General features: G+C 42.7%; 1 protein-coding gene across 1 annotated transcript; it reads left to right on the forward strand.

Moving 5' to 3' along the window:
• Positions 1-114: 114 nt before the first annotated feature.
• Positions 115-12,257, forward strand: BMP2 (bone morphogenetic protein 2). The gene is made up of 3 exons (XM_011998522.1): positions 115-889; positions 2,114-2,466; positions 10,237-12,257. Exons 2-3 carry the CDS (start codon positions 2,121-2,123, stop codon positions 11,079-11,081), a joined length of 1,191 nt encoding a protein of 396 aa, XP_011853912.1. The 5' UTR covers positions 115-889; positions 2,114-2,120; the 3' UTR covers positions 11,082-12,257.
• Positions 12,258-12,704: the final 447 nt, after the last annotated feature.

A 12,704-nucleotide genomic window follows, 5' to 3' on the forward strand; every position in this document is an offset into this window, starting at 1 on the left:
CAGAGCGCCGGGGACTCCGGAGCCGATCCCTAGCGCCGCGATGCGGGGCACCTACTGCAGGAGATCGGGGGCCTGGGAAGCGCCGGCCGAGGTGTGATCGGACCCCAGGCTAGTCACAAAGGGCATTTGGCCCCAGGGCTAGGAGAGAGAGGAGAAAGCACAACCACCCGCCTCGGCGGCCCGGGACTTGGCTCGACTCGCCGGAGAATGCGCCCGAGGACGACGGGGCGCCAGAGCCGCGGTGCTTTCAACTGGCGAGCGCGAATGGGGGTGCACTGGAGTAAGGCAGAGTGATGCGGGGGGGCAACTCGCCTGGCACCGAAATCGCCGCCGTGCCCTTCCCCGGACCCGGCGTCGCCCAGGATGGCTGCCCCGAGCCATGGGCCGCGGCGGAGCTAGCGCGGAGCGCCCGACCCTCGCTCCCCGAGTCCTGGAGCCGGCCCCGCGCGGGGCCACGCGTCCCTCGGGCGCTGGTTCCTAAGGAGGACGACAGCACCAGCTTCTCCTTTCTCCCTTCCTTTCCCTGCCCCGCACTCCTCCCCCTGCTCGCTGTTGTTGTGTGTCAGCACTTGGCTGGGGACTTCTTGAACTTGCAGGGAGAATAACTTGAGCTCCCCACTTCGCGCCGGTGCCTTTGCCCCAGCGGAGCCTGCCTCGCCACCTCCGAGCCCCACCGCCCCTCCACTCCTCGGCCTTGCCCGAGACTGAGACGCTGTTCCCAGCGTGAAAAGAGACTGCGCGGCCGGCACCCGGGAGAAGGAGGAGGCAAAGAAAAGGAACGGACATTCGGTCCTTGCGCCAGGTCCTTTGACCAGAGTTTTTCCATGTGGACGCTCTTTCAATGGACGTGTCTCCGCGTGCTTCTTAGACGGACTGCGGTCTCCTAAAGGTAGAGGACGCGGGCCAGGGGCCGGGGTAGGTGGTGGGTGGGAGGGGGATTTGGGCAGCCACTGCGGCAGAGCCCTTCCTTACGTCCAGGCCAGAAGTAAACAGACCCCTTTCCAGTCCACGTGCAACGGAGCCCTGCGGGGTGCCCCCTTCCAGCTGTCCCCGGCGACCATCAGCCTCACCCTCCCGGCCCGCACTCTTCCACCCCTCTTTCTTACCCTCTCCCCGGAATACTTTTGGAGCTGTTAACACTTAGATGAGGTGTTTTGTTTATTTATTTATTTTTAAATTTTTAATTTTTTTTTTTTTTTTTTGAGTCAAAGAAATCCCTTTGAGAGGGTAGCCCCTGGGTGTCACCCGTTAGCTGAGAACCTGTCCACCCTGCCATGGCGATCTCCCTTCTTCAAGTGTTTCTGGGAGACTTGGTTTCTTTACTCAGAGCCCTATCCCATTTAGAAAAGTACTAGGAGTTGGGGCTCTCCCTTCTTGTTTCCAGAAATGCGAGGGGTCAGTACTGAAGAATCACTTGGTGCTGTGTTTTTAACAGCTGACACGTGCATTAATAGATATTCACCATTTATGTAATCCCAGGAAGATACATGAGTATCTTGACTGTACTACGGGGATGCGGGATGGAGTTGCCTCTCCAGACACCCCTGAGTGTAGGGGCGTGGGACACAAGTTGTAAGTGGCTTCAGAAGTTGTGGCCTTGAGCTTACAGGGTCTGGAAGTTATAGGGGTGTGTGTGTGTGTCAGGAAGTTCTATACAGTGCCTCTAAGGAAGTCACATGCACCATTTGTGTGTGTTTATATGCCAGAGAGCGCTCAGCGCTCTGCATTTGGGTTTGTATAGGGGACGCAGGGTGTCAGACCAAGCGGTGGTTCTCCCAGGTTCCCGGCATTGGCAGTCAGCGCTGTGTTACACACAAAAAAGTGACAGTCATTGGCGCTGGTTTGGTTGGGAGGGGAGGGCAAACCCCAAATCTTATGTTAGACAAGTTAAGAGTTGGATGGGAGCGATAAATCACCTGGTTCTGGAACTTGGGGCCCTTCCTTATCCCAAACATTTGAGCTTCGGTCGGTCTTACCTAGACTCGCGAGTGTGCCAAGCCAGGAGGGCACCCTGGAGGAGGCACGCCAGCCAAATGGGAGCCCGGGCCGCGGGGGCGCGAGGGGGGAGGACTGGGCGGGGAGCTCGGGTGACTCACGTCGGTCCTGTCCGCAGGTCGACCATGGTGGCCGGGACCCGCTGTCTTCTAGCGTTGCTGCTTCCCCAGGTCCTCCTGGGCGGCGCGGCTGGCCTCGTTCCAGAGCTGGGCCGCAGGAAGTTCGCGGCGTCGTCGTCGGGCCGCCCCTCATCCCAGCCCTCTGACGAGGTCCTGAGCGAGTTCGAGTTGCGGCTGCTCAGCATGTTCGGCCTGAAACAGAGACCCACCCCCAGCAGGGACGCCGTGGTGCCCCCCTACATGCTAGAACTGTATCGCAGGCACTCGGGTCAGCCGGGCTCACCTGCCCCAGACCACCGGTTGGAGAGGGCAGCCAGCCGAGCCAACACTGTGCGCAGCTTCCACCATGAAGGTGAGGCATGGAGCAGGGCGTGGGGGCGGGGAGTCACCCTGCAAAGCCCTCCACCGTGGGCAGACTGCAGCCATCCCTATAGAGGCAGCTTAGCCAGGGCGCCAGCGGACGTTTCCACTCTTGCTTCTGTACTATGGTTTCTGAATCTGATTTTAACTCACTGCTTGTGTGGTGGTGGAGCCAGGGATTCCCCTTTAGTAACTCCGCACCCTCTTCCTGGCTTGCAGCCAGAAGAGCTACTCCTCCCGGAAGAATTGGAGAGAAATCAAGTGATGGGGAAGATGAGGGCAAAAGGCATGCCCCTAGTCAGCTAAACGTGCAAGAATTCCACAGAGGGAAAAGGAGGAAAAGAGAGGCAGATTAAGATTTCTTTAAGTCTGTTTGGAAGCTTTTGCTCTATAAATCTGCTGCTTAAGCCAGGGTTTCAGGGTAGACAGAGCCAAGGGCAGAGTTTTCAGAGATAGTATTGAAAAATCAAAGCCCAGGGCCCCAAAGTCTTTCTAATTTATGGTTGATCTGGGCCTGGTGTGGAAGATTTTGAATCCCAATCTAATCCCCGTGGGAGATCAATTCTACAATCAATCTTATTGTTTCCACAATGACTTTCTTGTCCTGTGCTTAAATCCGAGATAGGCTCTGAGTAGAGACAAGGCAAGCCTTCAGATAAAAACGTTTGTAGCAGCTGCCTGTTTTTTTTCATGTGCACTGAAATGTGGATTTTTTTTTTTCTTTTATGATACTACATGTGGTTTTTCTAAGGTGGGATATTTCTGCTTGTTTCATCAGAAGGGCATTTAGTGGACTGGAAATGTTTTACAGCAGCTGTTGAGATCTGCTGTACCTAAGTTCTTAGAGCAATTAGTCAAAAATATGTTCCACTTCAGTTCTTTTTCTACATTTTTAAATGCCTCTTTGGCTTAATACATTTAAAATAGAGCATGGGTTTCTTCAAATCTTAGAAAAGCGTACAAAATTGGATATCACAGAGCAACCACTTGAAGGATATTTGATGGGGTTGGGAGTGAAGTTCTCTTTCTTGCCTTTCCCTGCTTAGGTGGTAAATTTCAAGTGGGAAATTTACACTGATAATAGACTAATCAGAAATGGCACAGCCAGATGTTTTCTCCCAGTGTGAAGGATGACTTATACTTGTGAGAATATCTGTTGGTAATGGGAATAAGTCCCAAAGGCAGGTCACATAGCAGAAGATACTTTATCATTGAGGCAGCTATACATTATGACAGGGACACTGCATTGATCATCAGTTCATGTACAAGCACATTTCTAAGTGAGGTGCTCTCTGCTAGCAGAAATCAGATTTGAAAGGCAGTAAGATCTCACTCCACTCTTTCAGAATTCATTCAATGAAAGCAGAAGTACCCTGTTGTCATATGTAAAATTTGTGTGTATGTGTACATTCTGCCATCTTAACCCTGAAATGATTATAGATCCAGCTAATCATTCCCAGTTAATGCTGATTAGAATACTTTTTATTTTGTATAGAAATGTAGTAAGAATAGCTGTTTTAGAAACCTCTTCTGGAAATTTAGCATAGAAGCTCTTAACTTTATTTTTAAGGCCAAGAAGATGCTGTGTCTCTGTTACAACTTAAAAGGAAGATCATTTAGTTAACACCTAAAATATTCCATTGTGTGAGGATTTTATCAATGATGTCTGCATATTCTCATCATTCATCTAGAAGTGGTTTGATCAAAACTAAACAGGCTACACATTATTAAACTGTGTTATTTTAACTTAAAAAGCATGCTTAAGTTTATAAAGTCAGAATTTATATCTTTGTGAGTGTAAATGTTACCTGAGAAATAGTACAGAAGTTACCAACTTGATTAAAATCAACTTATAATAACTTCAGTTCTTAATGCACTTAGATAATGGAGAAAAGCTATGTAATTTTGCCCCAAATTTCAACGAATCCATTTCTTGTCTCGTTATGACTAATATATCATCCTTAGTCTGGATGGATATAGCACTTTTTTCAAGACTAATCATTGTTGTATAAACCCAGGATTTGCTTTTTATAAACATCCTTGTGCCATGCATGCTACTAAAAAAATTTTTGGTAAACCATGTGATGAAGGTTGCTGGCTCAAGAACGGAATTTAGTTTCTACAGCATTAATGAGCATTTATTTGATAAAAGACCATAAAGACCCAATCATAAGAATTACCTGTTGGGTTTTCTTTGTGGATGTGATCGGATGGTTTGGTGGAATTACTGGACATCATGATGGCATTCTTTCAACCAATATGAGTATAATGCAACCATATCACAGAGGATCTGAGACAGAATTATCAGTTGTATTTTTCCCGTTGAATTTTGTCTAGTCCTTTCTCCAGTGGCTTTTATTTGGGAGGATATAAGCTTGCTAAAATGTTGTTGTTTTCAAGGTCATTAAAAAGTGCTTCAGCCACATAGGCCTTTCGAAACTGCCATTGAACATAGAAAAGTCACTTCTGCAAGTGGAAAGAGTGTTGTGGGCACTGCTGTAGTTGGAAACACGTTGACACTGGTTGACTTCTCTGGCCCTCCAAAAAGTCTTTATGCTTTTTTGTCAGATGGGAATGTAGAAAGACCAGGTGCTTGTTCTCCTCACTCTGAAGGACACAGTCTTCTTTTTACATGAAATAACTGGATTATTTGCCTCTATGACTGAAGCTTTCAAATAGAGATTAACCCTCTTTCCACAAATACAATTATGAAAATATCCGTATAATAGAAAAGTTCAAGAAACAACTATTGCTCTTCATTAGAGATTTTGTGGAACAAATTCCCAGTGCAAACAACAGATTTGGACACATAGATCCACCAAAGTCAATACTTCCCTGGTATGGTTCCCTAGTGGTCCCAGGTATTTCATTGTCATTACAGAGGCCACATTAAGTAGGAAAGTTACTCTATTTGGAAATGGTTGTTGAGATTGAGGCTTTGGTGTCCAATGATACTTCCTTGGCACTGACATTTTCCATTCCACCTCTTTTTTAGTGGTTCCCCTAAATTTCTCTTGATCCCTTTGCAGTGAACTATTTTGTCTTCTTAGACTTGCTCTTTGTGTATTTTCACAGAGACAATGAGAGAATACTTCATCTTTCCAAAGGTGTTGCTGTTAAGGGTGGGCAGAGGCCAAATCAGGGTTGTTGATGACAACCATGCTCTCTATTCCTTTAGTTGCCATTTCCTTTGTTGTATTTTTTTTAAATGGAATATTTTTAACCTTTTGTATTTGATATTTTTTTTTCCTTGATCAGTTCTCTGTTATTTTATTATCTGGAAAATCTTGTCTATTATACTCGGCCTCTTTCATTCTGTGTTACGGCAGTGACTTCCAGCCTTACTGATTTGCCAGAATATCCCCAGGTTTTGTTGTCGTTGTCGCTGTCTTACTGGAGGTTTTTTAGCCCAAAGTGTGTTTTAAAATCCTCAAAGCATAATGGTAACTTACTTTTTTGCTAAAACTTACCATACTTTATTTAGAACGAAAGGGCAGCCACAAAATAGCAGCAGCTCCGTATAAAAGAGACATGTTCCAGTGGACCCCATCACTTTTCTGCTCATTTCTGTCTGTTCTGTCCATCATACCTAAGTTGTATATTTCCGTTCATTTAGTTGGGACAGTACTCATCCAATGTTATCATTGTACTAAATATAAATGTGCCCCTAATGGTTTTGACTTTTGCTTCAGTTTTTGAGTCCTCGTGTATGTTAGGTAGTGCCGTCTATTTGTGCTGGCTAGTGCCGCTAGAAATTTGGGAACTGGCTGGGCATGGTGGCTAATACCTGTAATTCCAGCACTTTGGGAGGCCGAGGTGGGCAGATCACTTGAGGTCAGGAGTTCCAGACTAGCCTGGCCAACATGGCGAAACCCCATCTCTACTAAAATATAAAAAAGTAGCCAGGTATGATGGCACACGCCTGTAATCTGAGCTAATTGGGAGGCTGCGGTGGGAGGACTGCTTGAACCTGGGAGGTGGAGGTTGCAGTGAGCTGAGATTGTGCCACTGCACTCCAGCCTGGGCAACAGAGCGAGACTGTCTCACAAACAAAACAAAACAAAAATTGAGAAACCTGAGAACTGCAGTAGATTCAATTACATATATCTACTCTTAATTTGCTAGCTCTGTGACCTTAGGGAAGTTACACAACCTCTCTGAACTCCAACTGTTTCATTTACAAAATGGAGATAATGAGTGTTTTTCTCAAATTGGTTTGTTGTGAAATAATTCATATAAATCGGATAGTGGCAGAATACACTCAAAAAAAGGATTCAGCTATCATTATCATTATGACTTCTTTCGTTAATGTTATAGCCTTCCCTTCTCTAGGGAAAAGGAGGCCAGAGTGGACCTAGGCTGGCTGAGAGAATTCAGCTGTCTTTTGAATTATTTTAAGGTAGATCAATGATTGATGTAGTCTAGATTATTGAATTAGGACTTCACTTTTGGAGGAAGGGTCAAATATCATTGTTGTCTTATTTTTCTTCACTTGCTCACATTTTTGCAGCCATAGTTCCATCCATTTGGTTAAGAACTTAGGAGCTCAGAAACTCGGGTCAAAGGTAGTTCGTAATCCTCAAATCCCTTAAGAACTTCAGCTTCTTCAGGAAGGGATATTTACAGAAAACTAGCAATTGTATCAGTCTCCAAAAAAGCATCTATTACTTGAGGATCCCTGTATGTTTGGCATCCTCAGGGTTGCTGTGATAATTTAGAGAAGGTTCGTTTATTTAATTGACTTTATTTCAAATAGGTTTTAATTTTTGTACCCCTTAAGAAAAGATTCGTACTCTGCCCTGGCAGATTAAAGAAAATGATGGTATATTCCCTAACCTTGGCCAGTTACTTTCCTGGGTTTGAGGGTTTCTGTGAACTTCTAACTTACCTCTGTGACCTGTCTCCACAATCAGGGGTGTTGCAATGGATGCTTTTGTATTGAGGATGGGATCTTTCAAGAAACAGATTCACTGAGGTGCAGTGGGAAGGTCAGAGAAAGATCTTCATATCACCTATTATTATTTGGTAGTGTATTTTTTTCTCCTTTCTTAAGGCCACTAAGTGATTCTCCTTTGCTAAGGCTACAAACTTCCACCGAGACCTTGAACCACAGAAAATTGCTGTTGTCTGTGTTTCTGGTCAAATAGTGGCAATTTTATATGATTCAGTCTCGTCATTTAATTTTTTTGGAGGTTATTATTCCATTTCATACCTTTTTTTATACCCATCTTCTTAACTTCATTTACCTGTCCCTCATACTTGCCTTGTAGCTTGTCCCTTCACTGTCATCATCTGGCCATGTGGGTGTGTACGTGTGTGTGAGAGAGAGAATGTGTGAGAATGTATGTTTCTTTATGGATTGGGATTTAGGGTTTTTCTTGCAATTGTGATTTCTCTGGGCACTTTTGTTAATATAACTAGTCAGTGAATGTTCTAGATAATTTTCCTTGCTTCCCCCTCTTTGAAAGAAAAGAGGTTCTTCTTATGTGTATTCTTATCAGATAAGCCAGCAGCTCAGGTGCTGGGCTGGCTTTGGTGTCACTGGGATCTGAGGTTGCTGACTTTTACCTTCTTGGCTGAAAAATTACCTTCAGCAGAAATATCTGAATTGCAAGGAGAAGGAGAAAGAAAGAGGCTAAACACAGTCCTTGGTACTTGTTCGGAGCCACTGAGAGGAGTCCGGGTTCAAATGGTCGGAAGGTTATTTTAATGATTGTGTCTGGCCTAAAGTACTGTTAGCTTCCAGTGGAGTTTAGAATGTGGATGGATCCTGAAAGGTATTCCCCAGAGGTTTGGATTAATAGGCACAAGGGACCCCTAAAGGACTCTATTGGCCTGATAGTCCCCATATCCACGTACAAGAGCTTTAGAAGAACCTTCTGTTCTGAGACCCTGGCTGGGCCCACCAAGAGCTGGTCCATTCATCTCTTACTCATTTGCCACCACTAATGGTTCTTCTATTCATGTTTATATTATTTAACAAAAAGGCCCTTTAAAAAGGCACTCCTCTGTCAATCTACACTTGAAGAAGGAAAACATCCGACAAAACCTTGACACTTCAAGTGTGGTCTGGCAGTTCCCAGAATCCCCTCCTCAGGAGCTGCTAGAAATGCTGAATCTCAGGCATCTCCCCGGACCTACTGAATCAGAGCCTGCATCTAAAGCTTTACGGTGTACAAGCTGTTTTATGTGAAGGCTGAAGTTTGAAAAGCACTGCATTAAAGCGTTACTCCATAGTTTGGTATCCACTGCCCCGATTGAACTTGGTGTGTCCACTTAGCTTGCATAATGATGGTTGCTTTGATGATGAAGGCTTATATAGGTAGATCCTTTGAGTGAGTGATCTGACATGATTCTCCTTTGCTAAGGCATCTAGATTCAGTGCACCACTTATAGCTGTTTGTCTTTAGGGGAAATACAACTGCAAAATTAATAAAAAAAAAACAGAGTCTCTTAGGATAACATGGAACTATGGCAAAATAGATTTTGTTAGCACTTGGGTAGGAATTCTGAATGAAGCGGGCAAATTCTGTTGGCAGTGAAATGATAGGATGTGGTAAAGTTAGAATAAAATAAACTTAAATATCTCAAACTCTCATGGTATATACTGTCAGTTTAATAATAATGTTGTACCTTTGATGATTTGCAGACTACAAGCATTTAAGATACTGTATTATATATTACTTGCTCGGAGAACAATACTTCTTAAAAATTGAGATTCAGAAATTTTAAATCAGACAAAGCTTTTGTGCATGGCCCACTTAAATGGCTATTTTGAAATAATGATAGTGGGTATAGAAGGATTATTCTGTAATAGGATGAGACTGTTCCTCTTGGTATGTAAATCATAATCATATTTTCATAAATTTTTATCATTTTTTTGGTTTTGTGTCCATCCTGCAGCCTGTTACTGGGTAGGTACATGGTTTTTAACGTGGTTTATCTTTCAAAACTACAAAGGCATTACAAACAGAAGACAGGTCATTTATTTTTCTTCCAAAAGCGTCTAAAGTGAGATTTTGATATTTGAGGTCATAAAGAGGTGAGAGAACTGACAACAGTTGGGGAAGCTATTTCTCTTGAAATTGTTTGGCCTTAATTGCTACAGTGTCCTAGTACCACCCGTACGTTTCCAAAGAAGTAGATCCCTGTAAATGCCTTTGTCTCTGGACTTTTGAGTAAAATAGTAGGGTGTGCTTTGCAAAATGTCATCGTTGATGTTGAGTTTCAGAGTCTTTAATTAGGAAGCTGAAATCTGTATATCGAGATTTGTAAATCATCTAAATTGCAGAGTAATGTTTTAGAATACTGCTTAAGGGATTGACATTAAAGCCTTTTTAAAAAAAGAAATGCAATAATTTCCTCAAATCCTCACTCATTAGACCTCTACTAACTATAGTGCTGACTTTTTTTTTTTTTTTTACCCTAAAGTCTGGAATTCCAAAGAAATGCTTCACCATTTCCCCCATTATTATAGCCACCTGGAAGCAGTATTCATGTATTAGATCAAAAACACAACAAAGAATTATGAAAGGTTGTTTCCTGGTATGCAATGCATGATGACATGAACTTACAGAACAGAGAGAAAGGAGGCTCCGTTTTTATTTAAAGAGGAAATTTTTATGTTCTGTGACCGACTTTTACGTGGGTTAAATCAAATCCCACAAGGAGGTTTAAAAATTTTCGTAGATAATCAAATGTCATTACTTGGTTTACTGAAAGACTTTTGTTTCTTCTTCCCTGTTTTTCTCTATCAAATCAGAATCTTTGGAAGAACTGCCAGAAATGAGTGGGAAAACAACCCGAAGATTCTTCTTTAATTTAAGTTCTATCCCCACGGAGGAGTTTGTCACCTCAGCAGAGCTTCAGGTTTTTCGAGAACAGATGCAAGATGCTTTAGGAGACAATAGCAGTTTCCATCACCGAATTAATATTTATGAAATCATAAAACCTGCAACAGCCAACTCGAAATTCCCCGTGACCAGACTTTTGGACACCAGGTTGGTGAATCAGAATGCAAGCAGGTGGGAAAGTTTTGACGTCACCCCCGCTGTGATGCGGTGGACTGCACAGGGACATGCCAACCATGGATTCGTGGTGGAAGTGACCCACTTGGAGGAGAAACAAGGTGTCTCCAAGAGACATGTTAGGATAAGCAGGTCTTTGCACCAAGATGAACACAGCTGGTCACAGATAAGGCCGCTGCTAGTAACTTTTGGCCATGATGGGAAAGGGCATCCTCTCCACAAAAGAGAAAAACGTCAAGCAAAACACAAACAGCGGAAACGCCTTAAGTCCAGCTGTAAGAGACACCCTTTGTACGTGGACTTCAGTGACGTGGGGTGGAATGACTGGATCGTGGCTCCCCCGGGGTATCACGCCTTTTACTGCCACGGAGAATGCCCTTTTCCTCTGGCTGATCATCTGAACTCCACTAATCATGCCATTGTTCAGACGTTGGTCAACTCTGTTAACTCTAAGATTCCTAAGGCGTGCTGTGTCCCAACAGAACTCAGTGCTATCTCGATGCTGTACCTTGATGAAAATGAAAAGGTTGTATTAAAGAACTATCAGGACATGGTTGTGGAGGGTTGTGGGTGTCGCTAGTACAGCAAAATTAAATACATAAATATATATATATATATATTTTAGAAAAAAGAAAAAAACAAAAAAACCCCACCCCAGTTGACACTTTAATATTTCCCAATGAAGACTTTATTTATGGAATGGAATGGAAAAAAAAAAAAAACAGCTATTTTGAAAATATATTTATATCTACGAAAAGAAGTTGGGAAAACAAATATTTTAATCAGAGAATTATTCCTTAAAGATTTAAAATGTATTTAGTTGTACATTTTATATGGGTTCAACCCCAGCACATGAAGTATAATGGTCAGATTTATTTTGTATTTATTTACTATTATAACCACTTTTTAGGAAAAAAAAAATAGCTAATTTGTATTTATATGTAATCAAAAGAAGTATCGGGTTTGTACATAATTTTCCAAAAATTGTAGTTGTTTTCAGTTGTGTGTATTTAAGATGAAGAGTCTACATGGAAGGTTACTCTGGCAAAGTGCTTAGCACATTTGCTTTTTTGCAGCGCTACTGTTAAGTTCACAAGTTCAAGTCCAGAAAAAAAAAAAAAGTGGATAATCCACTCTGCTGACTTTCAAGATTATTATATTATTCAATTCTCAGGAATGTTGCAGAGTGGTTGTCCAGTCCATGAGAATTTACATCCTTATTAGGTGGAATATTTGGATAAGAACCAGACATTGCTGTTCTATTATAGAAACTCTCCTCCTGCCCCTTAATTTGCGGAAAGAATAAAGCAGGATCAATAGAAATAATTAGGAAAATGATGAACCTGCAGGAAAGTGAATAATGGTTTGTTGTTCTTCTTTCCTAAATTAGTGATCCCTTCAAAGGGGCTGAACTGGCCAAAGTATTCAATAAAACATAAGATTTCTTCATGATTGATATTGTGGTCATGTATATTTAAAACTGATATCTCGTGGCCCTCATCAAGAGTTGGAAATTTATTTGTATTTTACCTTTACCTCATCTGAGAGCTCTTTATTCTCCAAAGAACCCACTTTTCTAACTTTTCGCCCAACACACAGCAAAATTATGCACATCGTGTTTTCTCCTCACCCCCTGTTCGCTGACCTATCAACTTGCTTTTCTTTCCAAGGTTGTGTGTTTGAACACATTTCTCCAAATGTTAAACCTATTTCAGATAATAAATATCAAAGCTCTGGCATTTCATTCTGTAAAGTCCAACCTGTAAGAGAAAATGGTGCATTTGTATAGTGCTCACAATGATGACCTTGTGTTTGCATTTTTGTTTCTGAAGTTAATAGTTTAGAGGGGGTGGGGGAAAGGTAATGAATGGCTGGAAAATTGCAGGCAAGTTATTTGATAAGTCATATTTGCACCAAAGGTGTTACCAGTGATTTAGTATTTTTCAAATGAACTTCTTTCGGGCAGAAAGATGTAAGGGAAAACTAAAGCCTACAAAACAAGCAAAACCTGGATAACCCGAGATGAAGTTTCAGAGATAATAGCCCATGCAACAGAGGCAACAGTGCCAAAAAATTAGAAAGGGAAAGTGTCTGAGATCAGCTTCTAGAAGAACATCTGCCAATTGGACTGACGCCCAAAAAGAATGAAGTCAAATTAGGCTGCTCAGATTGAACACTTACCAGTGTGTCAGGGCTTCTGTAC

The sequence above is a fragment of the Mandrillus leucophaeus genome, unplaced genomic scaffold (genome assembly GCF_000951045.1).
Source record: "Mandrillus leucophaeus isolate KB7577 unplaced genomic scaffold, Mleu.le_1.0 Scaffold116, whole genome shotgun sequence".
NCBI classification, from domain to species: domain Eukaryota; kingdom Metazoa; phylum Chordata; class Mammalia; order Primates; family Cercopithecidae; genus Mandrillus; species Mandrillus leucophaeus.